The sequence below is a fragment of the Heterocephalus glaber genome, unplaced genomic scaffold, assembly GCF_053883595.1.
Source record: "Heterocephalus glaber isolate CG9 unplaced genomic scaffold, H.glaber_assembly_v1.0 deba00001781, whole genome shotgun sequence".
In the NCBI taxonomy this organism is placed as follows: Eukaryota; Metazoa; Chordata; class Mammalia; order Rodentia; family Bathyergidae; genus Heterocephalus; species Heterocephalus glaber.
In genome coordinates, this window is record NW_028258467.1 from 6,055,464 (window position 1) to 6,081,968 (window position 26,505).

Here is a 26,505-nt window from a genome sequence, read left to right on the forward strand (position 1 = left end):
GTACATAATGATTACATGCATCATGAGGTGTTGGTACCTGTACGTAACACATCTTTATTCTTTTTACTTCCCTTTACCCTTCACTCCCTCTCTTCTCTCCCTCCATCTCTTCATCCCATTGCCATTTACAAACGCTCTGTCTCCCTGTTTCCTATTATCTGTCTTTTATTTTGTTCTTTGTTTATACTTTGGGTTTCTTATGTAAGAGAAACTGCGATATTTAAGCTTGGGTAGCTGATTTATTTCACTTAACATTAGAGTCTCAAGGTGTTTCTTGGAGGGACATTTTATTTTCTCTGCCACTGTAGCTCGGAACCCTCAGACCCAGCCACAGAGAGGTCAGCCTTCACGGAGAAGGATGCTCAGACCAGGCTGGTGACGCATCTTTGCGGGCGGCCAGCGCTGCTGGTCAGCAGCACGAGCTGGACAGGTCTGCTCCCTACTACACTGGGGACCTTAGGGAAGCTGTGTTCTTGTTGCCCTGGAGAATGGGGTGGTCTGGGAGCTGGGAAGGAGGTGCCCTGGAAACAGGCTGTGAAGCTCACTTCTCTTCTTGCAGAGGATGAGGACTTCTCTATCCTGCTGGCGGCATTGGAAAGTAGGTGTGTGGCTGGGTCTGAACTATGGGCCTGTTGGGCTGAGCAGTGAGCTCGCCTGGTCTTATAGGGTGTGTTTTGTCTATAGTGTGCTCCTGATCCTGGGGCCACAGGTGGACCAGCCCGAGGACAGCGAAGGCCTGGTGGGTGGGATGCAGAGCTGTGTTCCCATCTGGGTGATTGAGTGGCGAGGTCCTACAAGTAAAGAGCATCTCAGGCTGGCGGTCTCCTCATGGGAGCACCCTGTCCCCCACCTAAGAGAATCCTGGGTAGCATGTCTTTATTTTATTTTTAAAACAGAGTTTGAACAATGGGCATCCGACGGAGACAGCCTTCCTTCTTTAGTCTGTGTGATAACAGGTACTGCTTAACATTCTCAACCTCCTTTATTCAGGTGGGAGGAACCCTTGACCCCCTGTATTTAGGTGGGGGACCCTCAACATCTGTATTCAGGTGGAGACTGTGGAGGGGGTGGGGGCAGCCTCGACTGAGAGCCTTCCACATGGTAGCAACTCATCAATCCCCACACCAACTCTGGGATAGGTTTTACACAGTGTTGGGGATGGAACCTAGGGCCTTGCAAGTGATGGGCAAGTGCTATACCGTTAAGCTACATCCCCAGCTCCTTGAAAGAGGAGGCTCCTTATGGCAGGGCGTGAATCAGGCCTCCTTATGGTGGGGCATGGAGTCTGGATTGGAATCTCGGATAGCACAACCTCACATATACCAAGCTTTCCACTTTCTCAGTGGTTTTCCCACATCGCTGTAGTTTTAAAAGCAAAGAGCCCTCAGTTCCACATAAAACTGCTTCTGTAGCCACAGGGTGAAAGAGAAGCAGGAGGGCTGGGCCAGCTGCCCTGTCCTGCCCACCCCCATCCTCCTGACCCTGGGTCCCCAGGATAGGCTTGGGGTCCACTGTACATGCAGTGCTTCCTGGGGCCCTGGTGAAAAGAGGGCAAGCCTGTGTCCCCTGCACTTGGCAGTGTCCTGGTTGGCACTCCAGCGTTTATGTGGTCCTGTTTGCAGCCTGAGGCTGCCTGGCTGCATGTGGCAGGGCTGTGGCTTTGCAATCAGCGGCATACCTTGTGGGGTCTCGGGCTTCTCAGGTGGTCTTTGGAAGGGAGCCTGACTAGGAATGCCAAGGGTGGGGCTCCTGGGAGGTGGCTGCTGTGTTCCATAGGGAGTGTCTGGGGCCAGCCGTGTGGCAGAGTTCAGTGCAGTGACTGCTTTCCTCTGTGAAGGCAAAGGGCCTCTGAAGGAACATTACATCCACCTCATCAGCCAGAAGCATTTCCAGCGCATCCAGGTCTGCACACCATGGCTGGAGGCTGAGGACTACCCCCTGCTTCTAGGTGAGGGGGCTGCATCTGGGAGGCAGAGGTGTCTGTATTTAGATGGGCCCAGGGCAGTCGACACGCTTTTTCTAAGAAGGGCCAGATGGTACGGGCTTTGCATGCTGCTGTGGCGTGGTCTTTGGTTTTCTTTATAACTATTAGAAGTGTAAAAGCTATTTGCAGTTCAGGGCCTCCAGCTGACTGTGCCCCAGCTTGGAGGCCAGCGGCGGCAGCGTGCCAGGACCCTTGGGTTGAGGTCCTGAGCCCGTTTCCCAGGGTGCTGACCCTCCCTGCCTGTGGCCCCAGGCTGTTTGCTGGAGGGTTGTGAGACGGCCAAGACCTCTGGGCCTCCACACCCCGCTTCAGCCCAGGTGCTCCATCTGTGGAGGCCTGGCTCATCTCCTAGGGAGTGGCCCTCTCCTGCCTCTGCCTCGTCTCTGGCGGGAGTCGGGCAGGCTTAGTGCTGCTGTGTCCCAGATGTCTCCTCTTCCAGCAGCCAGAGTGCGGCTCACTACAGTGCTGGGTTTGTGATTTGGGATGATTTTCACATGGAAGTCCGATTTTTGTTGGATCTGCTATTTCTTTAAAAAATTTTTTTCGTTATGCTTTTTATCCAGAGTTCTTCTTTAAAAATTATTGCAGTTAAACATACAACAAAATTTTCATCTTAGCCACTTTAAGTGTATACTCAGTGGTATTCATTACACTCACAGAGCTGTGTGATCATCACTCCCTCTGTCCAAATGTCTTTATCACCTTGACAGAAATTTTTTTTGGGGGTGGGTGGTACACAGGGCTTTGTGCATGCTAGGCAAGTGCTCTATCACTGAGCTTCATCCCTAGCTCTTTTAAAATAAATTGTGGCTAAAAGAAAAAGTAAGTCACCTTGAAGCTGGGTGTAGGGGTGCATATATACGTGTAGTCCCAGCATTTAGGGAGGCTGAGGCAGAAGGATCCCAAGTTTGAGTTCCATCTGGGAAACTTAGACCTTGTCTAAAAAAATAAGGGGCTGGGGATATAGCTCCGTAGTAGAGAGCCCTTGGGCTTAATCCCCGGTAACCGCCCCCCCCCCCCCAAAGTGAGTCAACTTGAATAAAAATAGAGGCATTTTCTTTTTTGTTTGTTTGTTTTTGTTTTCTTGGTACCAGGGATCGAACTCCGGTCCTTGTGCTTGCAAGGCAAGCGATGGAACCACTGAGCTAAATCCCTGGCCCACTAGAGGCATTTTCTGATAGGGCCGAATGGTTGGTGGTGGGTGGGCAGCACCACTGTCTCTTTGCCCTCCCACCTGCCTGGCCACTTGCATTTGGGTATGTTGTCAGGTGGGTATGTTGTTGGTTGGGGATGTTCTGTGATTTCCACTCCCTGAGGGAGGAGTTGCTGCAGGGCCGAAGGGGCAAGTGTTCCCAGTGCCCTCACCACCCACCCCTGGCCCCCAGGCTCAGCGGACCTGGGGGTCTGTCTGCACAAGTCCTCCAGCGGCCTGGACCTGCCCATGAAGGTGGTGGACATGTTCGGGTGCTGCTTGCCTGTGTGTGCTGTGAACTTCAAATGGTAGGTGTGGGCCTGGGCCTTCCTTTGGTCAGGTTCTCAGATCAGCAGCCCAGGGGGGCAGCGCAGCTAGAGCTTTGGGAGACGCCCCAGCAGGGTGCTGCCTTCTGGGTAGTGGAGGGTGGCTGAGGGTCAGGGCCCTTGTGGTTGCTGTGGTTGGGCTGAGCCCCATGGAAAGACCATCTTCCTTATCTGTGGTTTACCTGATCCATGGCTTCAACCAACTGGGGATCAGAAGCATAGCCAGACCTATGGGGGTTACAGCTGTTCTGAACCTGCAGACTTTTCTCTTGTCCTTGTTTCCAAAACAGTACAGCATTAAACTGTTTACATTGCATTTACATCACATTAGGTATCATGCATCATCTAGAAAGGATTTAAGGGTTAGGGAGGGACATGCATAGGTTGTATGCAGATATATTTTATGTAAGGAACAGGAACATCAGGGGGTCCCCATGGATACTGAGGAACACCTGTAGTTGGCTCGTGAATAGAAACATACATGTGTTAAACACGAACCTCTCTTGTGCTCATAAAAGAGAATGATGGCTGGATTTGCTGTGCAGCGTATGTGGTTTCCTCTCACCCACATCCCTTTTAGCTGAGCTTGTGTAGCTGGGTTGGGATCAATTAGAGGAGTGTAGTTCTGTGACTGAGTCTCTCTTGGTATTGGAAAGGGTGGTGGCAGATGAGGTTCTGAAAGCGGCGGCCCCCATGGGCCGTGTACCCACCTGCTCAGAGACCCACCACTGGATGGAAGATGTTAGACCCTGGTGTGAGCTGAGTTCAGGGGTCAACCTGCTGGTAACCCTAGAAAGTAATTTCCAGGGGCCTGCCTTGGCCTGGCTCAGGGCATGGAGTAGGAAAAAGATGCAGAAATGATTCTGGAGTATGTTGTCCTTGAAGAGTGAATGGCACATCAGGGCCAGATTCTCCTGAGGGCCCCCTTCAGATTGGGGTGGCATGGTGACATCTCTCTTTCCAGGCCCTTTCTTACAGAAACCCTAGATCTCAGGACAGTCTCACTGAGCCAAATCTAGGGTGCCTGACCTCAGCCTCCAACTTGAGTGCGGTGGGGAGCCAGGGGCCTAGCTAGGTACCACAGGGCCCGGGATCCTCTTGGATGTCTCTCAGGCCTCCCTTGCTTCTCTCTGCAGTTTACATGAGCTAGTGAAGCATGGAGAAAATGGCCTGGTCTTTGAGGACGCAGAGGAACTGGCGTCTCAGCTGCAGGTAACATGCCTGCCCATGCTTTGGAGGGTGTAGAGTCAGCTCCCTGCTCCCACTCCTGTGGGATGGTGGAGTTCTGGTCTGGAGGAAAAGCAGAGGGAGGCAGGGAGGGAGCAGAAGCCCCAGAGGTGGGCTCTCGTGCTGTGGGCTGCCATATATGCAGCCAGTGGGTGCAGGAGGGTCAGGACAGGCCCTGGAGTTGACACCACACAAAAGTTGGATGTGTTGCCACTTAGGGAGTGAGCAGGATTGTAGAATGGAGCTTTGCAGACTGGCCTTGGGAGAGGGTAGGATTCTACAGAGCATACTTTTTTGTTACAAAAATTAACACACTGCATTCTGGAAAGTTGAAAGATCTGCAGACATTTTTTGTAAAGGTCCAGGTAGAAGACATTTCAGGCTTTGTGCTGCATCTCTGAGAGCCATTCACTCCACTATTACGTGGAAGCAGCTGTCTGCTGTTTAGTGAAGGGGCTAGGTTCCAACAGTACTTTACTTACCACGACAGGGTGGCTGGATTTGGCTGGTGGGCTATAGTTTGCTAATCCTAATGTAGACAGTTTGGCAAAGCCCAGACATGGCCTGCTCCTTCCTGGTGGAAGGTGCTGGTGGGTGCAAGAACAGGCCGAGGCCAGGTGCACTCCAGGGCACAGGGTATGGGAAACTAGAAGACAAGCTCCTTAGAAGGCCCAGGAAGGCAGTGGGGACTTGGAGTGGGTGTTACTGGGTGTGCATCCTGTGGCCAGAGCTGTCAGCCAGGCAGACAGGAAGCTGGGTCTGGAAGGGGAAGGCCCAAGCACAGGGTGGGGTGAAATAATGAGGTAACTTCTGAGCTTTATTTTCCTGTAGATGCTTTTATCCAAGTTTCCTGATCCTGCTGGCAAACTAAACCAGCTCCGGAAGAATCTACGGGAGTCAGAGCAGCTTCGATGGCATGAGAGCTGGCAGCGGACTGTGCTCCCCTTGGTTATGGACTCATGAGCCCACCTGTGACCAAAGCCCCCGAGTGGGTTGTGCTGGTGGTAGAGGAGTAGCCCCATCTTGTCCATCCCAAAGATGCAAAGTTCTCCCCACGTATCCCCACCGGGAGCCACCCCCGTCCTCTGCTTTTGAGCAGGACACCCTGCAATGGCCAGAAGCCAAAAGGACAGCAGTGGGGGCTGCCTGGGGAATGACCAGGAGACTGGTCCATTGTGGTCTCTAGGCTCTGAATCACTCCTTTCTTCTGTACCGGGCATATTACTTTTTTGTTACTTCTTATGACCCCACCAGCTTCTCTTTGTGCCTGGCTTTTTGTCTTTTCTCCCAGCTGTGTTGAGCTCTTTCAGCCCCAATGCCTGCCTGGAAATGGCCATGCTGCTCTAAGCCAGCCAGACATGACGCGTTATGGTGTCTTGGCTTAGTGAGGGGCTCATTGCTCAGGCTGGGGAATCATACTTGATAAATATGTTTATTTGGACAAACAAAATACCTGCCTTTGAGCCAAACTGTATTCCTGATGGGTGGTGATTATGAACCAGAATTGTGCACAGAAAGGGGGCACCCACACACGTACAGTTTGTATTTCACTAGAACAGGTTGGGGTTTCTCATTTGGAATTTAACATTCTTCACACAGTCAAGTTCAAAGACAGTTTTATCAGCTTTCCTATGTAAAAAACTCTTTCCACGATACTGATTTAATTTTCATAATTGTCTTCCAAACCGTTGGTGAGACCTACAATGTGAGTTTCAGGATCGATGTCTCCGAGTGCTCTTCATATGGGAACAGCTTCTGCTCATGAGGAGGCACCACTTCCCACCGGATTCTGGCCTGGCCTGGAAATACAGGGCATGCATCTGAGGATGGAGGTGGTGTTGAGGACAAGGCAGGAATCTTATCAGTACAGAGCAGTTAGGACAGGCTGGGCCTGTGTCCAAGCTGGTTTGCTTGGTTCGAAGATTTCTAGGCCCACTCTGATGCCCAGAGGCAGCTCCAGGGTAGGACCAGGAGTCTGTGGTCATTAGCGGTGACATCCAGGTATGGCCACATGCCTCACCCTGCCTGTCCACCTATCAGTTGGCACAGGAGAGATGAGAAATGAACCTTCATCTGCCTGACATCTTTGCCCGTGCTCCTCCTGAAGGCCAGAAGGGCTCGTGTCACCTGTAGGTACACAGGCTGTATGCTCCCTGGGATGGTTTAATACAGTTTTTGTTATACATGAAAAATTAGCATTTATAAAAATGAAATAGTATGGATCTAAAGGCATGGAAGTGTCTTATCCCACCATCCAAGGGTAACAACTGTTACTTAGAGTATATTCTAGAAATTCCCTCGGGTCCAGTAACATGAAGATATACTTGTTTTTCTGCAGTGCTGGAGATTGGACACAGGGCCTAGGGCCTGCTAGACAAGTGTTCTACCCTGATCTACACCCCCACTCCCAGAGAGAGTGAGTGAAAAACAGGCTTTTATGTGCTGTTTGGCACTTTGTTTTTACACTTGAAATATACTTTAGGTACTCTGCGTAAGCACCCAAAAGAGAACTTTACTCTCAGGGCTGCAGTCCTCCCCCATGAGTGCTGGGAACTCATTTGTTTGCTCCGTGATTAACGTATGTGCCCTGCATGGATGTGCATCTGGGTGGCCCATGACTCCCTGCCTGTAGAGCTTGTGGGGAGCTGGGAGAGGCTTTGCTGCAGGGGCCGGCAGGGACAGCTCTGCACCGCACTGTGTTGCACATAAAATGCCCTGGATGGGCCTGCTGTGCTCAGGCTCTTGGGAGGTGGTTTTGGCTGGGTGGTCTGGCTTCGGTCCATGGGGGCTCTGTGGTCTCCTAGCTTACCTGTGTCCTGGTGTCTTCATAGGTGACACAGGATGATGGCAGGGCTCCTCCCAAGTGTGGCTAACAGGTGACAGGCCTGAGGATGGTGCCTGGCCCACTGTGGTGCCACTTAAGGGTTGTGCAAATAGTCTCTTTCCTTTCCTGGGCACCCATGACCACAGCTCCCCTATTGTCAGGTGTGCCCTGTGTGTTGGGCATGGTCCGAGTGTGACTGAGGTTGTGTCTCCGAGGTGATGTCACCACAGAGCAGATGAGGAAAGACGGGTGCATGGAGGGGACTGGTGAGGTGGGGTCCATCTCCAGCACCTGCACTTAGTTATCTCATGGGCCAGAACCTTTGCCAGCCCTGGTGCCAACTGGCATCTCCCACCACCTGCATCTCACAGATCAGGAAACTGAGGCCCCCCCACCCCCCAGCGCTCAGCTGCCGCCCACCTGCCTGCTCACTGCTGCTCACTGGCCCTGCCTCTGCCTGGATCCTGAGCACTCGTGGGGCCGGGGCCTCCTCCTCTGACTTTCCTGATTCCTGCTTTACTGGAGCCCTCATGGGACAGCACAGTGGCCAGCAGGTCTGGGGCTCACCTAGTTCAGTGGTAAACAGCTGGGATGTCTCGGGGTTGCGCATGGTGAAGGCCACATAGACATCAGGAGCTCGGTCCCTGCAACAGGCTGCAAGCCTCTGCAGGACTCCAACCAGCGAGAGGATCACCTCTGGGCAATACAGCACATCTACGAGGAAAAGCCTGGGTTACTCAAAGGGCCTCCTGTTAGGGTTCGGAACCAAACGGCAGGCTCCCTCAGGTGCAGCATAGGGCCAGGTTGCCCACACCTGCCCACCAGGGAGCGTGCTGTCCTTGACTGCTGTGGGACCCAGGACTGGAGGCTGAGCACTGTTGAGTCAGAAGGGGAAAAGCGTGTTTGGCTTCTAACCTCAAGTCCTTCTTAGGACAAAGTTGGCAGCTCTCCAGGCCCTTTCTTTCCGCAGAACTTCATGGCAATTTCTACTGCAAAGTGCCTTTCACAGAACAGGCCTCATAGAAATATGCTACAGAAATCGGCAATGCAGAGGCAGACATTGAAAGGAATACTATTTCATGTCATCCTCAGAGTGGAGTTTATTGCCATACTCCCAGAGATCTAGCTGCTTTCTCTGAGAAGGAACTGCACTTTATGTCCTACTCTTCCATTTGGGGCCTTTGGTGGCCCAGCCAAACTCAGCTTCTGGCATCTCATCCTTGTACCAGAAGTGGCCGGCTCCCTCCTGTGGTTTCTGAAAGACATGGGCTTGGATCTAGAACAGAGAGGTGCAGGGGGCCAGTCAGGGCCATAATACAGTGATGACACTGAGTCCCTGACACAGACAAGCAGTGGATCAGCCAGCACTGACAGGACAGGGCCATTTAGCTCCTGTTCCCTGGCCTGACTCTTGCAGTCTCACCCTAGGCCTGGGTCAGGACTGGATGTTGGCAACTGGCAGTGAGTCAGATGTGGGCCTGGGAGAAGCACATTGCTCTGTGTCCTACAATGACCCAGAGCTGCCGTGGCCAGAGCCATCCCGCATCTGAGGACTGGGTGATGGCACAGTCTTTTGGACCCTTGGCAGTAAAATAATGGCATCTTGGGTGGGGGTAGGTAGGGCTGGTGTGTGGCCCATCTGTCCCATGTGAACTGGATGTTAACTGAGTGGCTTCTTGGGGCACTGAGAGGGACAAGGAGTTGGCCTGGCTGCAGCTGGGTGGGAGGTTAGGTTGGCTCGCTGCCCTGTACCTGTTCTGTCCATTTCAGGCCTTGCTGGGACAGCAGGGTCATTCATCTGATAAGAGTTGTCACCAGAGAGGGGCTGTGGCTTCAGGACATTCAAGAGGCACCTAAGCTGTGATGTCACGTAGAGGCCTTGGGAGTTCCTGCCTCAGGTCCCTATTCCCTGAGCCCAGACCTGCAAGGCAGCCCCATGCTTGACTGGGCATTACCTGCTGCGATGACAGTGTCAGGCTGGAAGGCAGAGAGCTGAGAGACGGTGGCGACCTCCCAGTCCAGCTGGGCCACCATCACCAGCGGTCTCTCTGGGTCACTGGTGACATCTGGCTCTAACGAGAGGCCATTGAGCAGCACATTTCCTCGGAGCTGCTCCAGGACACGGTTGTGATAGTCACTGAAGATGTATACTTTGGGGTGGCACATCTTGCAAATGGCCAGGCCCGTGAGGCCGGCTCCACTGCCCAGCTCGAGGACAGTCCTGAGTGGGAGAAAGAAAAGTCCTGTGTCAGTGACCATGCCAGGGCCCACCAGCCTCAGTGGGTACCCTATGCCCGAGGTCACCTGTGAGTGAAGGCTGCTGGGTTCTCGATGGCCCATTCTGCGAGGTATAGGGCGGCATCCCATGTGACCAGGCCCGTGGTGCCGTGGGACACGATGGCCGTGCTCTCAGAGAGTGTGAGTGGGGTTCCTGAAGGCTGTGCCGAGATGGCAGGAGAATGAACCCAGTGACATGGATGCGAGTGGGCAGGACAAGTCCTAAAAGGTAGGCTAGGCGAACTATGTTACATGCACCCTGGGGAGCACTCCTCAGTAATGCAAGGGACTATGGACACATACATCAAGCAGGATGGGTCATAAGGGTGTCATGCTGAGGGAAAGAAGCAGCCAATCTCAGGTCACATGCTGTGTGGTTCTGTCCATCTAATATCCTCGAGTGACACAAATGGAGAGGTGGCCTGTGGGGAGGAGGGAGTGTGTCTCATACCAGCAAATAGCTCCGATGGCACTGGGTGGACTCCTCAGCAGCCAGGATCTTTGCCAACGCCTCATACAGCTCATCTGAAGGCTCTGTGTGGACAGCCTCATGCTGAGGGTGTACAGAGTGAAACTTCAGCCAAAAGGATCAAGCTGACCATCGTATATAACACCAAGATTCTGTGTACCTTTGCTTTGATCTGTGAACACAGCTGGATGATTTTCACACTGTGGTGGTGGAAGGCCTTGTGCGTACCAGGCTTAGGCGTTACCACTGAGCTACACCCTCAGGCTGATTTTCACAAAATTTAGAGGGACATTTAGGATGAACAAAAGGCATATAAAAAATTCACTTGTTGGGGGTGGTGAGGGGGTACCTCAAAGAAAGGTGTAGAGGGCTTAATGCAGTATACAAATTCCATGAGAGCCACCAGCGACTGAGGGACAGCCATGGCAATCTTAGATGGAGAACTTTTTTTTTTCGGTGGTACTGGGGATTGAACTCAGGGTCTTGTGCTTGTGAGGCAGGATGGAGAACATTTTTTAAGTTGGCCCTGGTAGAAGCCAGAAGGACGGGCATGCCATGTTGTAGGATGTGGGTTTCCACCCTGTGTCATACCCTTCCTGGGGCAGTGCAGGACTCATCTGATGACTGGCCACCCTTCCCCAGGTGGTGCTGGGGAGACTACAGAGGCACCTTGGTGGGGACTGGGGGTGGGAGTGACAGAGGAGCAAGGATTTCATGTGTGCTAAGTCCAGTGGGCTTTTTGTCCAGTGGTTAGTGGAACAGGTCTGCTACCGCCCATGGAGGAATCCCCTCGGATGTCTGCCTGGTGTTGAACTCAGCGGGTTACAGCCTGTAACACTCTGGACATGAGCCCAGCCAGGAGCTCAGTGGGGAGAATTTAGCAAGGGAACTGGTTACAATGGTACTGCAAAAGCTCAGACTACCAGCAGGGGCCAGGGAGCCATCCAGGGACTGGCAAGGGGGCAGGGACAAAGGGGGCTTCCTGGTGGCAGAAGGGGCCCCAGAGGAGATGCAGCTGCTGCTGAGACCCTTGCCCTCCCCATTCCTGCCCTGCCCTGCCTCTTGTTGGTGAAGCCCCTCTAGCAGCTGCCACACAGGGGTGTGTAGAGCAGTCAAAGGACAGGGAAGGGCATGAATTTTGAGAGGCAAAGCCCAATCAGGAGATTGGGCAGACAGGGCCCTCACTGACCTTTCTGATGAGCACTGAGAGAAAGCACCGGGTGTACTTCACTGAGGGTGGGTGCTGAGCACACACAGGATGTTTCACAGTCTACGATGAAGGATACAAATGGCTGCTGGAGAGACTTTGTCTTAAGTGTCCTGTGAGCTATGTGAGATTAGAGGGTGAAACCAGTTACCAGTGCCTCAGCACAGATGTGCAGAGACACGGGGTTATGGCCAGGTATGCCACAAACATCTACAAGACCAAGTCTTAAGACACAAGCTCTTTCCTGAAAATGTCAATACCCCACGTGGACTCTGCACATGTGGACCAGCTTCTGGCTCCAGGGTGGCTGGTGGGAACCAGAGTCTGTAGTGAGGACAATCGTTAGAAAGCCTGGCTCTGCAGGAAAGAGAATGGTCCGACAGTGGGCACCGGGGCCATCCAGTACCTGCCCTCCTGGAGTGCCAGCCCCAGGCTAAGGAGCAGGGTCAGGGATCGGTAAGAACCAAACAGGACAGAGGACAGGGCTTTCTCTGAGATGGAGTGGAGGGAGAAGAGCTCTCAGGACTGAGGCCTCAGCTGAAGCCTCGAGACACCAAGGACAGGAGGACCGAGCTCTAGACAGCAGCAGAACAGAGGGGCAAGCGCTGAGGGTGCCCCTGCCTGGCATTTTGGGAAGGAAGGTGGAGGGCAATGGGCCTGGAGGGCAATGGGCCTGGAGAGGAGTGGGCTGCTGGATGGGAGGGATGCAGACTTCCCCAAGGGCCACAAGATACCCACACAGTCCCCAGGGGCTGTCTAGTTAGCCTGGGTTAGGATTCATTTATTTCCAACTTTACATAGGTTTAACTGACAAATAACTATATTATTATTATTTTGTAGTATTGGGGACTGAGGCCAGGGAGCACTGAGCTACACCCTCAGCTCTTTTATTTTTTATGTTTTAGAGATAGGGTCTCACTAAGTTGCCCAGGCTGACCTCAAACCTATTTTTAGGTTTTAAAGCGACTCTCTGTGCTTTATGCTCTCCATGTCTGGATGTGCTGCTCCGGGTGGAAATCACTAGGCTGCAAGACTCAAACCTCAGATGTTTCCTCACTCAGCCCTGACCAGCTGTATCAAGGTTTCCCCCTGCTCTGGCCACATCCTTTCCAGCCTCACCCACTGGCATAGGAATTCTTGACCTGAGCTCCTTGAACAGGGATGGTATCAGGCTGCAAATGTCTGTACCTCCTCTAAATTTGTATGAAAACATATTCTTCTGGCCACTTCTTTCCTGCATGGGAGACTGCAGCTTTGACCTTTCAGAAGGCTTATGACCCGTAAGATAGTTAAAATCTAGGATGTTTTGTGATCTGCCCTTGACCCATATGGCCAAAGTCAGGGTGAGGGCAGGTCAGGCTGGGTGATGGTCTGCTCTACCCGACAGGCTGAGGCACCTCAGTCAAACTCCCCTCCATCAAGCCAGCGTCCATCTATGTCCTAGAGACATGAGTGGGCAAGACTGGCCTCCTTATTATTTTTTTTTTGGTACCGGGGATCAAACTCAGGTCCTTGTGCTTGCGTAGCAGGCGGCGAAACCACTGAGCTAAATCCCTGGCCCCGGCCTCCTTATTTTTGCTGTCAATGCAAAGAAGTCTCTAAGCAGCTCACAAACGCTAAAATCTCTTCCCACACCTGTTATCTCTGTTTTCACTGCGGATGGTTTAAAAACATCCCCTACCTTCCCTCCTCTCAGGCAGATTTTTGTATATTCTGATGTCTTCATCCGAGAAAACAAAAGAGCCAGAGTCATCCAAGGGTTGACACCCACACAGTGTGGACTGAGATGGTTTTGTTCTTTGAATGTGGGTGTCTTTAAGAGATAAAGTGCAGCTTGGGCTCCTCTGCTAGGTGTTCAAGGGCAGGCCGAGGGCCGGGTTACTCATCCCAGTGATTCTGGGGTTCTTACCTTCTGCAAAATTTCCCGCAGCACCTCAGAATCTGGTGATTCCTTTAATTTCTCTTCCAGGCTCTATTTGGAGGAGAGAGAGAGGGAAATCTCAAGGGCATTTCCCCAAGAACATAAATATGCAGTGGAACACCTTGGCAAAGCACTAAGTGATCTCTCCCCAGGGACCTGGAGCCAATGGGAAGGGGAAGCCACAGAAGGCTGAAGCCTGACCTTCAGATGTCACAGGTCCACGGGCTGAGTCAGGGACAATGTCAGAAGGCTGATTCTTGGTTTAGTCTCCCTGGCTGCTCAGGGGCCACCTGCGTCACAGGGCAGCTTTTGGCTGAACTGAGCCAGGAATCAGGAGCCTCAGCGTCAAGGCTTCACAGGCTTGCCTGCAACCTGACATCTGGGTTAAAACTGGAGACTTAGAATATGTAGATAGTAGGCCCAGCCATGTTGTTCTGTTATTCAGGGGACTTGAGCATAGCAGTACTCCAGTCAGACTGTCTTAGCTGGGCCGAGATGCAAGGCAAGCCACTTCTTTTCTCCAGAGGTACTTGGCATGCTCTGAAAGGCCCTTCAAGACCTGGCCACCCTATCCCATCCTTGCTTACTCTACCCCAGTCACATTGACCCCTTTTCTGCTCCTTAAACATGGAAGGCTTGTTTCCACCACAGGGCCTTTGCACTTCTGGCACCACTGTTCATATCTCAGTTCAAATGCTGCCTTTCTGGGGAGGCCATCTCTGACTCTTCTACTCTGATGAGTCTCTCCCAGTTGCTTCATTTTCCATTTTCCTGTATTACTGGCTTTATGGCCACTCATCTCCTGCCATTTTCTGATTTGTTCACTGGCTTATCTGAGCAGGGCCTCATCTGTAATTTGTACTGCTGATCCCTGGTGTCTACCTCATGGAAGACATTCAGTGAAGGTTGGGTGACTGAATAATACTGGCTAAGCACTGATCCGAGGGATTTTGTACTGAAGTAATCCTGACAACAGCCCTGTGAGGTCTGTATCATTATATCCCTCATTTTACTAATTAAATATGAGGGCCCAGAGAGATGTAGTCACTGTCCAAGGCCACACAGCATGTATGGGGTTGGGCCTATGTGATAACATAGACCCCACCTCTTGGGCATTAGGGTGAGCCTAGGTAAGCCCATAACACGGGCACGAGAACAATGGTATGTAATATTGAATCAGGGCCTATGGATGCTACTACAATTTCAACTATGAGTTTAAAAATGCACATATTTCTCTTGACCGGAAATGATGAGTGCTGAATGTTTTATGTCGATGAAATAACACAAATGATTAACCATCAGCCCCTAGGATGGGACAGATATTCCTGGGAGGAATATCTAGCCAAACGGACTCATCAGTGAGCTTACTGCACACGAATTAGAGACCAGGCATGGTCTATTAGGCCCCTCCACTGACATAAAAGACCATTAGCCCGTGACTAGAAGCGCCGGTCCTCAGGGTGTGTGTGTGTGGCACCCGTCAGAGGTCTCTTTCCCATCAGGCTGCCTCTGAGATGGTGCTGCCCAATGGCCGACACTGGGATGGAGACACTGGTGATGGGGCCGTGACGTGGTCCCCGCACTCGAGAGAGCACGGTTCTTTTCACAGAGGGCGAGGGCACCTGTGCGCCAATGACCGAGGTGCTCAATCGCCTAGAAGACCACGGACATAGTCGTGAACTCTCCGGGACTCTTAAAGCCCGACTGAAAAGGCCATCGGGAGGAAATCCTCCTTCTTCACTCGGGAGCGGACTGCAAGGGCCCCGATTCCCGCCCCAGAGGTCCACCCCGCGCCTCCAGCCTGCCCGCCTCCGCCGCGCGCCCCCGCACCTGCCAGGGGAAGGAGCACAGAGGACGCGCCGCCAGGAAGCGGCGCTCAAAACTCCGCAGCAGTCGCACGTTCCCAGCGCTCTCCTCCGGCGCCATGGTGGGGCGGGGCCGGTGTTGCCGGGAGACGGGCGGAAGCCGGGAAGAGCCGGACCTGGAAGAGCTCGGAAGAGCGACTCCCGGGGCGTGGCCACGGGCGGAGTCAGAGTGCCAGGGGGTGCTCGAGGCGTGGCTAGGATGACGCACGTGGGGCGGGGCCAGGATGACGACTCTTGGGGCGGGGCTGGGGCGGTGAGCGGGGCGTGGTGTGGGAGTCGAGGCGGGGCTTAGGGCGAGGCCAAAGCCAGGCAAGGGGCAGGCCCCAGTAGGCGGGTCTTGGTGGTGTGCGTAAACTGGGAATTAGGGCGTAGCCGGGCCTGGCTACCACATGGAAGGAAGAATTTAGGGAGGGGCCAACCTAGGATGGGGGCGGGACTTGGGCGGGCTCAAGGCGGGGATTGGGCGGGATCGGGGATTCGGGAGCCGCCGGCCGATGGTGGGTGGGGTCTGGGCCCAGGAGGCGGGCCTTGGGTCGGGCCTGCAGTGCCGCCCCTCGGGGACACAGCCGGAAGGTATACCCTCTGTCTTCCCCAGCCTTTGGGTCTGTCCCTGGACAGGTCTTTTCATTCGCCGAATGCTTACTAAGTACCTATTATATGCTTGGTACTGTCAGTCACAGGGGCTTATAACAGTGGGAAAAAGCAGGTCTGGTTCCTGCCCTCCAGGTACTCAGGGCCTCGTAGGGGAAGTGGGCATCAAAGCAGTTATCATAAAGTACAATAGCAATGTGGGCTTCCGTGAAGGCGGGCGCACAGAACTAAGACAGTTTTCGGTCGTTGTTTTGATCCTGCAGGGAGAGGAATTCGAAGGAAGAGTGGGAGTTGGCTTCTGGAGGTGGCGAAGTGAGCTGGGGCTGGGGAAGGTGGGAGAGGAAAAACAATTATTTCAAGTCAAAGTTAGTGTGTCTTGAGTTGAAAAGCAGGGCATCTAGCAACCTAGTGGTGCTGCCCCTGGAATTTGCAGGGGTCTGACGGGGTTTTTTAAAGCAAATCTCTTGGAAAACTCCATTTGGAAGAGTCCTGAGCTAATTTGTTAAATATGCTTGGAGAAGGTAGACAAGGGGACAGATTAAATCTCATTACCTCCTTCAGATGAGAAACACTTGAACCCTGCTTAGCTATGAGAACGAGAGGGAAATTAATTCTAATTGCGAGTGTTCTGTTGTTCCTCTGCAGAACCACGTGAGGACAGATCAGATCCCCCTCAAAGTTCATCTTTTATTCTCTGAACACTGTTGATTTAAATAAAGACAGTGGGCTGTGGATATGTCTGTGGTTTACATAGAATGAACAGTTTGTTAGTTTCAGAAGTACACAAATCCTTTTAGTGGCAGTATCCTGAGGCAGTCGCTTGAGATACAACCAAGCGTCTTCGCAGGGCTGGGCCTTGAGGGTCAAGGAAGGCTGGTTTCAGAGCTGCGGCAGGAGCACTGGCTTGCTCTTGCTGTTTTGATCGGCTCTCTGCCTGCAGTAGATAATGCAAACCAATGGAAATGGGTTAGGTACACTCATAAATCCCGGGCTTCTATTAAGTCATATATTTGTTATTAATTACCATCTCTGTCTGGAACAAAAAGGGATGTACAGTTGGTGCTATAGCAGGACTATATGATGTTCTAAGATATTAATAAACTTGGACTGGTCCAGCCTTTCCTGATGCCACAGGGAGCAGCTGATGAGAAATGACCCTGCATGAACCACAGAACTGACCTGGACACAGAGGACACCTTATCTTGTAGTGTGGGCTCTCAGAGAAACAAAGGTCACCTGTCTTAGATCTGAATCTGGATGGGTCAAGGCACTGAAGGAAATTTTAATGTCCCGTGGGTTTACAGGTGTAAGTGATTGGATTCCTGCCTAAAATATAAATAACAAGTCCAGCTGGTGTTGATTTGGACAGAGGCATAGGACATACTATCTTGTGGTCCTACTTGGTACAAGAGGGAGTATGTACTTAAACTAGATGAAAGATTCAAATCCCAGATTGGAGGATTTCTATAATATAATAATAACCTAATATATTTTAGCTGTATGGAATAGTTGCCTTTTAGAAACTAATGCTGTAGGCATGGTAGTTCAATCAGTACAGTGAAGTTTTTCTTTTATCTCTCCTGTGGCTAATGGTTTCTGTAAAAAAGGACCAATTGGTTTTTTTCTAAAATGTTGCTTCAGGGTGTAGCAACCTTTATAGGTCATGTTTCAACTTATAGAAAATTTTTATAGTTCAAATATAAATTGCATTAAATGTGGACTCTATAATGGAATTTAAGGTTAAGTAAAGTTCCAACTTTCTTTAGGCTGTTTCCAGTGTTCAGCACACCCCCTCCACCCCCGTCAGGACAGGTGCTATGTTAAAGTGCGGTCAAGGCTGGGTGTAATTTGGAATACAGGAGGCTCAATCTTGACGATTTAACTATTGACACACAGAAGGAGATGCACCAGAACCATATAATACTTCGGTTGGTGGCAGGACCAATGTTAAGGGTTGGATTATATCCCCTAAGAAGATTAGCTGGAAGGCCTAACCCCTAGTACCTAGGAATGTCAACTTATTTGGAAATAGGATCTTTGCAGATGTAATCAAGTTAAGATGAAGCCATATTAGATTAGAGGAAGGCCTAAATCCAATCTCTGGTGTCTTTTTTGGAGGGTGGTACTGGGAATGCTGAGCTATATCCCCAACCCTTTTTAATTTTTTATTTTGAGATGAGGTCTCATTAAGTTGCCTAGGCTTGGGCTCAAACTTGTGATCCTCCTGCCTCAGCTTCCTGCATAGCTGTTATCTGAGGCATGTCTCACCATGCCTGGCTGTCTGGTGTCTTTTTAAGAGGGGAGCATGCTATGTGAAATCAAAGACACAAGAAATGACCCTGTGATCTTGGAGGTAGAATCTGGAGTAATGCAGCTACAAACCAAGAAAGCCAAGGACACCAGGAGCTAGAAGCAAAGTTGCTACTTTGATTTTGGATTTCCACCTCCATGTTTCTGAGACAATAAATTTCTGTTGTGATAAGCCACCTGGTTACCAAAGCCGTGGGAAACAAAACTGGCTACATAATTTTTGGGATCCAGCACACATTAAAATGTAGGCCTTTTTGTTAAAGAACCAGAAATTTTTAAATGGTGACGAGAGATTAGTAAACCCGTCTGGGGACTTTTCTAAGCACAGGACCCTGTAGCAGGTACATGTCGCCAGGCTGGCAAGCTGGCCCAGGCTGCTGGGTTCTCCCAGTGCTTCCCCCTAGTGGCATACAGGACATAGTTGCAGTGGGTGATTTCAATGCATGGTAATCAACCACAGGAAGCTCAAAGACCACTGGCTTCTTTTTCCATTGAATGGTTGTGTTTGTCACATTGGCAACAAACAGAACCGTGAGACCTTTTATGATGACACTGAGTCCAATTCCTGTGTTACGGAAAGCAGATTCTCTCCGAGTCTCTGATCCTGTTAAAAAAAAATCAGTTTTAATTGTCTGATGAGTAAAATGTTATTCTGCCTGCTCTTTGTCCCTGGGAAGTTTCCCATCAAGGCACAAGTGAATATTAATTATGGAAATGAAATGTACATTTACCCCAAGAAAGTGCTCCTTGCAGAGAACTCTCAGAGGGCGAGTTGTTGAAAGCCAATTTACTAAATGACCTCTTCTCCAAATGACCCATTTGCCTAATGACCACTCTGTCAAATGACCAATTTACTGAAAGTAATTTTCCTGAAAATTGGTTTGTGAGATGTCCTGCTTACCAGTGACTGACACATACCTTTCTTCCCCAGGCTCCTGGCACGGGTAATGGTGAGACAGTTGCAGCAAAACTAAATCTCAAAGAGAAAGCAATCCTCTATAATTTGGTGAATTGTTAGTTCACTTAGTTTTCTGCCAAATAGGCTGCTTCCAATAGGGTTATAAAGAAGTCCATGGGTGGTGGTTTAGAAAGGAGATTTGTACCTTTTTGAGCAAACTTGCTTTAAACTTTTGATAAATCACTGAACGGCATTTAAGTCTCTCTTGTAGAAGAAAAATGGCTAGTGTTTGCAGATAACATAAAGGAAAGGTGGCACTGAATACCCTTCCTTCATATGGCTCAGGTTTAGGGTTTTTGAGTCTTAAGCATTAGCAATCTCATTTCAGATCCTCTATCTCTCTTTTCAGCAATGAGTGGAAGTGAGGGTTTTGCTCCCATGCTGTTGGGCAGCTGTCTGTGTGACTGAAGAGAGGCTGATCTTCTTTATCAAGAAGGGGCATCTTGGGGCACACTGTAAACAATTTCCTGGGGACCAGAAGGATTATCCCCTGACTCTGTCTATAGGAAAACATGACCAGCAATCCAAGGATTCCCCACCGCCTCACTGTCTGATGAGAGCTGTGATTATCTCAGGCTCTAAAGCCACTGGGAAACAGGAGTGTTCTTTTGGTATTCCTCCTCCCTTCAGGGGGCCCTTCTTTGGTTTTTTTCTATCTCAGGGCAGATTTGTCGATGCTGACAATTTTCTGGAGGCTGCTTTTGTGTCTCACCTGGTGGCTGGGGAAGAAAGTCCAGGAGCATCTCCTGGTGACTGCCACAGAGCTATCCCCAGGAGCCTGCACATCAGGGCATAGATATGGATGCAGTTGCAAGTTACCACCAGATGATTCTCCTTAAAACCTGGCCCAGACACTCTGAATATGGTCTTCATATCCATGTAGGTATTTTCAAAACTATGATCTCCTTTGTTGAAATATAATTCACTGAAAAAAATGATAAAAGAGCCATTTTTAGATTCCAATCTCCTGAAAGAAAACTGTCCCTAAGTTAACATCATGCTTGTCAGACTCTGTGAAAATACGAACTAGAGGACACTGCACTTTGCAGTGACAGAGAATACCAAGAGATGAAAGATCTTTAAGAAAGAGAATAAAGAAAGTGTCCCATTAGAAACACAAGAAGATAATCACCACCCTGACAACAGTAAGCTCAAATGTATAGCACTTACTGTGTAACACAGATTGTTCTGAATACTCTTTTTTTTTTTTTTTTTTTTTTTTTTACCCCTTCTGGTCCTGGGGATTGAACCTGAGCTACATCCTCAGCACTTTTAAAATGTTGAGACAGGGTCTTGCTAAGTTGCTAAATTGTCCAGGCTGAGCTCAAACTTGTGATCCTCCTGCCCCAGCCTCCCAGGGTGCTGGGATTACAGGCATGCACCACCATGCCTGACTCTGCATGCTTTACAATACATATTAAGCCATCTAATCCTTGCAGCATCAAGGGTTGTTTTCTCTATTTTACAAATAAGGAAACTGAGGCATAGAGATTGAGAAACATTTAAGTAATCAGTAGCAAGTGCTGGATCAGGTAATTGAAGCCTGAGACTCTGGTTCTAACCACAATTATGTTTTTTTGGTACAAAAGAATATGAATATATATATATATATACACACACACACACACACACACACACACACACACACACACACACATACACATACACCTTGGGGTGAAGGAAGGAGCTAAGACTCTAGGTATGTAATTGTTTAATAAATGCTAAATAGCTTTCCTGTCCACTTCCCCATTCAGATGATGAAGTAACGTCAAGCACTGTTTGAATATCCTTAGACCAGTAAATATTCTTTTTTTTTTTTTTGGTACCAGGGGATCGAACTCAGGACCTTGTGCTTGTGAGGCAGGCGGCAGTGGCACCACTGAGCTAAATCCCCTGTGACTGGTAGATATTCTAACATAAGAACTGTGATGCTGTGTGCAGTGGGAGTCAGAGGAGAATTGAGGCCTAATTGGCCTCCTCTTTGAGCACAAAGGAGAAAGGCTGCACTCAGGGGTGATTGCATATTGCAGGTTCTAGGGAAAACTTAAAACAGCTGAAGTTAAGTTGTTTTCCTGAGCAGGTACTAATGGACTTTGGAAAGCAGATGAATCTTACTTTGATTGCTTGTACCTGTGTTTGGGTGAATAAAGGTAAGGTGAGCCAGACACTGAGGGCTCCTTTGCCTACTAGAAGTACAAGCTCCTGGCTGCCCATATGTTAAAATGACTCCGTGTCTCTGTCATTCATCCTCATTCACCCCTGGCTCAGGGAGAACAAAGTAGCAGGTCTAGGTTCCCCATATGTGTGACCTGGGTGGAGAAAGCTCGAGGAGCAGGCTGGCTCCCCATGGGTGGTGCCTGGGGCAGGAGGGACCTGAGACCGTGGGTGGGCTGGCTACCCTGTACATTGATAAGTTGGTCTAATATTTGGCCTGGGGAATACAGACTGTGCTTGTCTGCTTAGCATGGGCTCCATTAACTGGTTAAAGATGCCCTTAAGGCATGCATGCTGGTACCCGCCTCTAACCCCTACACTCTGGGGCCTGAGGCAAGAGGGTCATGAGTTCAAGCCCAGCCTGGACAACTTAGTCATTTAGTGAGATCCTGTTTTAAAAACTAAAAAAAGGCTGGGGATGTAGCTCAGGCCAATTCCAAGTAAGTCAGACAGACAGACAGACAAACACAAACACACATACACGCGCGTGCCTTTGAGGCCATGGGACAGCCCCTCTAGGACCAGTGCCCTAAGGATGGCCTCGTGTTCCTGAGGAGACACAAGCAAGGTGCGTTTCCCCTTCACATCAAGGCAGGCAGGAGGATGGGAACATGGCAAAGAATATTCAGTGGGAAGCACTGCTACAGTTTGAATCTTGAATTCCCCCAAATACCCCTGTATTGAAGGCTTGGACTCCAGCCTGTGGCATTAATGGAAAGTAGGGGACCCTTTAGGAGGTGGGGCCTAGTGGGAGGAAGTTAGGTCTTTTGAAAGGGATATATGTGTGTGTATATATATAGATAGATAGATAGATATATGTATATATATATACACACACACACACACACACACACACACACACATATACATACATACATACATACCGGGGATCAAACTCAGGACCTTGGACTTTCGAGGCAGGCAAAGTGCCACTGAGCTAAATCCCTGGCCCTTGAAAGGGATATTGAGAGCCTGATCCATTCTTGTGTCCCTCTCTGTTTCCTGCCTACTATCAGAGCAGCTTTGTTCCCCTTTGTACTCTTTGCCTTAATGGTCTGTCATGCCACAGGCTCAAAAGCAATGGAATGGCTGATGGATCAAAACCTCCAAAACTGTGAGCCAAAATAAACCTTCTCTCCATAGAACTTGTTTATCTCAGCTATTTTGCCATAGCAACAGAGAGCTGACTAACACAAGCATTGAGACCAAGAGGAATTTCTGCCTCTTGATCAATTCTGGAGAGAAATCAGACTGACCCCTGTACCCTTAAACTATTTTGTTAGTCAAAGAGGGAACACTCTCATCCCATTAAATGCTCCCATGTCACTTTTCACCTGGGATTACAAGTGTGCACTACCACACCTGACTCCCACCTTTTGACTATAATGAATGATGCTGTTGTGAGCATTTGTAAGTTTTTATGTAGACAGACTTGCTTACTTTTTGATGGGGCAAATGAGGATCTGTGGGGATGAATTTGGGGGTGAATCTATTGGTGACATGCACAGCATGATTGAGCATGCAAGCTTGGGGTCAGAGTTCAATGTTACACTTTAAAACTCAAGTCACTTCTCTCTGGGTGTCTTCTTCACTAAAATGAAGGGACTGAAAGCATTTATTTCATAGGGATTTTTTGGAAGACAAGAATGTAATAATCCCTGTTGCATTTTTGTTTGTTTGCTTTTTGTACAGGGGATAGAACTCGGGTCCTTGTACTTGTGAGGCAGGCGGCAGAACCACTGAGCTAAATCCCCGGCCCCTCTGTTGCATTTTTAGTGCCAGGCCCAGCACAGTATTGATAAATAAAGTTGTTGGTCATTACTATTGAAAAACATTTTCTTTTTTTTTCTTTTTGGTACACTATTGAAAAATAGTAACTCAGGACAGTATTGGTTGGGTGAGATGTGGGGCAGAAGTAGGAGAACACTTGGGAACCAGTAAGTTGTAACTCATAGTGTCTGCCTTTATGTTTTACTGTTTCTTTCTGGTGTTTTTTTTCCCACATCCAAGATAACTTCATGCTAGAGTCTAACCCCACTGATGTTTATAACCAGAGTCAGTATCCATCACTATTGGCAGCATCTACTTGCATTTAGCAAGATGAAAGTGTTCTGGAAATTCCTCCTTTCTGTAGGTGTTGAGGTAAGGGTATGTATCCTTCAGCACCTGGTACCAGTGTCCTCTTGCCCTGGTTTGGGTAGGAGCACTCCAAAGCTACCATAGTCTACCATGTCAAACTTGACCAAGTTCCTGAACCTGATGTAGTTTGACAAGAGAATCTCATTGACACTGGGCTTCTTTTTCCTGGTGGTCATGCCATGGTCTGATATGATGATGTTTAGGTGCCCTATGAAGCTGTGCATCTACATGACTGACTGTCACCAGGTACCTGATAGTCCTGTGTATTTACTGAATCATCACCTTCCTGTTCTATTGTTGTAGGAAATCTGGTCCGGGAGAGACAAACTCACTCAAAAGAGAAGGAGGAAAGCTTTTTTTGACTGGCCGGCCCAGTGGAGCTAGGTACTCTGTAAAGACCTGGGGCCTGAAATTAAAAAATGGGGTAGTTTTATACAGTAGTTTAAGTTGGAGTGGGCTTGGGATGAGTGATAATGTAACTGTCTTGAGGTTGAGGCTTTCTTTAGAACAGGATATTCACATAGCAAAACACAACAGGATACATATTGTGAATGTTGAGGCTCACCGGATACATTTTCAAGGCTAACAGAAAGGACATATCAAGATATACATTGAAGTTTGAGGCTAACTGGATACATTTTTAAGGCTAACAGAGAGGACATAACAGAATACATATTGTGAATACTAAAGCTAACAGGATATACATATATATTTTGTGGTGGCTTACATTGTGATTATATAAAGTATTACTCATTGGGAGAGGTTGTGGATTTGCCTGTTTCTGGGTGAATAGGAACAAAATAAGGGCCAGTGAGAATTTTTAAGGCTTAAAGGCCTAAATGTTTAAGCCTTCTGCATTACTCTGTCTCAGTCCTGAGTTGGTGTCCCATGTTATCTGGCTCCCCATAGTACAGAGTCACAAGTCAAAATTTTCCTAAGCAAACCAGTTCATGATGACATCAGTGTTCTCCTTCCATCCTGTCTCCTTGCTGTCTGAGTGTGTATAGGACGCCATCAGAGCCCACTGCATGGACTCACTTTTGTATGTGACATCTCCCTCTGGGATAGTGGAATTACATCATTTTCTTGCCCTGTAAGAGCAAGAAGAGAATTCTATTAGGGCCATTTCTCCTATCTTTCTTGAAATAAGACGAACCCCTCTGTCTACATCCCTGCCCAGAGGCAGAGAAAACATATTCTTTGCAGTCAGACTGGATTGGATTTGATTCTCTTCTCAGAGAATCTAAAACTGTTCATTGCCAGAGGTGCTATTATTCTGTGTGCTACTCAGAAAAAAATGCTGCCAATGAAACCATGACAATCCAGTGACTATAGGATACATTCCAGCTTCAGAGATGGCAAAAAAAGAGTTCTTTAGAATGGCAGAAAATGGTAGTTTCTAAGCTGGTAACATTGAGTTTTTAAATCTCTTAGTGCCTTGGCATTTCTATCTGTCAAATGCCAAAAAGTTGAAGAGATCTTTGTGAGTATTAGAGCAGACAACTTTAAGAAAAAGTGCAGGCAGAAAGAATTCTTTTCTTTGCTTCCAGCTAGGACAAGCTACCACAAGCCTTCTCTGCTCTGTGTTGTGGATGATTAGCATGTTTCCTTGTTGTCTTAGTATGTTTTCTGTTGCTCTAATAAGATACTCAAGGCTGGGTAATGTATAAAGAGAAGAGATTTACTTAGCTCACAGTTTTGGAGGCTCAAAGTCCAAAGAGCATGGTACTGGTTCTGGCAAGGGCTCCCCTGACTGTATCACAACATGGGGAGGACGTTATGATGGGAATGTTTGTGGAAGAGATCACATGGAAGGACAGGAGGTCAGAGAGTGAGGAAGGGCCAGGCTTCCTTTTAAAACAACTCACCTGTGAACTAATGGAGCCCAGAATTAGTCCATTTCCAGTGCAGTGCTCTCTATAGCCAAATCACTTCTCAATAGGCCACACCTCTTGAAGGACCACCTCTTTTCAACACTGCCATACTGGGGACCAAGCTTCTAGCACAGGCACCATTATGGGGACAGAGCCTAACCATAGAACCCACCCAGAACCACTCCTTGCTTTGGGGTCAGAGCACTCTGACTTGTCTGGAGTCTTGGTCCATGCCTGGCCTCCACCTAGGTCCACCCATGTGCCTACCCTTGCTCCATGTTTTGGAACAGGTTGATATCACCCTGGGATCTGAGGTGGGATGTGGTTCTGGCCTGCCAATCAGAGGACAGTGCATCCTTTGCCCACAACAACTGGTTCAGGCTTGGAGCCATGTCCCCATCAGAGCCAATGTGATGAGATCTTGGGTCTTTTCCTGCTGAGAGGAGAGGCTGCCCTACTCATTCTCATATACAATGTAGAGGACTCCAAGAAAATCTCTTGGAAAATTTGGGAGTTTCTGCAAGAACAGGAGCCTGACATCTCATTCCCTATACAGACACCTGCTTAGTTAGTGGACTGACAAACTGAGGATAAGGAGATGGTGGCTGCAGCATGCTCTGATGTCAGACTGCCTAGCTCGACATTTCTCTACAGTTAGGTGCAGGTTCTGATATCCTCTTCACCTGAGTGTCCTCCTGTGTAAGGTGGGGTGACACTTCCTTCTGGCATGCATGGAAGCCCATCAGTGCATGTTCACCGAGTGCAGCTTTTGTGTGTCCTGCTCTGAGTGAGATGTTGTGCTTGAGTGAACAGAGGCAGGGTTAGTTGCTGTAGTTTCTGTTTCCCGAGAGGTGTTAGTGATAGAACTGTGACATTCCTGCAGTCCCCAGAGAGGGAAAATGAGAGCAGGGGGCTTCAATCCAGGCAGAAATGGCCACAGCATGGGGCATTGGGTCTCTACATCCAAGTTGAGTTGCTGACAGCCATGAAACATGGCAGAATCTTGCAAGGGATCATCAGGAAACAGGATCACTGCTCAGAACTTAGACCTTGGTCAGTGGGACCTGATGACCTTTGCCCTGATGACAGGTCATGGACAGTAAGATATGGCAGCAGATGACAGCCAA

The 26,505-nt window shown here is 49.4% G+C and overlaps 2 protein-coding genes across 7 annotated transcripts in view; one reads left to right on the top strand and one right to left on the bottom strand.

The window, feature by feature from the left end:
* Positions 1–6,179, top strand: part of Alg1 (ALG1 chitobiosyldiphosphodolichol beta-mannosyltransferase) — a 28,941-nt gene extending 22,762 nt beyond the window's left edge. For 3 of the 5 annotated variants that reach the window (XM_021244428.2, XM_004864844.4, XM_087203012.1), the window contains 7 exons: positions 309–430; positions 560–598; positions 897–956; positions 1,838–1,948; positions 3,370–3,484; positions 4,639–4,714; positions 5,561–6,179. In XM_021244428.2, coding sequence (XP_021100087.2) covers positions 309–430; positions 560–598; positions 897–956; positions 1,838–1,948; positions 3,370–3,484; positions 4,639–4,714; positions 5,561–5,692 — 655 coding nt within the window. In that variant the 3' untranslated portion in view covers positions 5,693–6,179. The remainder of the gene's footprint in view (positions 1–308; positions 431–559; positions 599–896; positions 957–1,837; positions 1,949–3,369; positions 3,485–4,638; positions 4,715–5,560) is intronic. The other 2 variants (XM_021244429.2, XM_021244427.2) reach the window with 1 other exon arrangement.
* Positions 6,180–6,328: 149 nt separating this feature from the next.
* On the bottom strand, positions 6,329–15,421 carry Eef2kmt (eukaryotic elongation factor 2 lysine methyltransferase). 2 transcript variants are annotated; one of them, XM_004864840.3, is made up of 8 exons: positions 15,258–15,421; positions 13,416–13,478; positions 11,489–11,569; positions 10,282–10,383; positions 9,858–9,991; positions 9,509–9,774; positions 8,121–8,267; positions 6,329–6,528 (listed from the first exon to the last, which is right to left on the bottom strand). In XM_004864840.3, exons 1-8 carry the CDS (start codon positions 15,351–15,353, stop codon positions 6,428–6,430), a joined length of 990 nt encoding a protein of 329 aa, XP_004864897.1. In that variant the 5' UTR covers positions 15,354–15,421; the 3' UTR covers positions 6,329–6,427. The 2 variants fall into 2 exon arrangements, with proteins under 2 accessions (XP_004864897.1, XP_012921091.1); XM_013065637.3 differs by lacking the exon at positions 11,489–11,569.
* Positions 15,422–26,505: the final 11,084 nt, after the last annotated feature.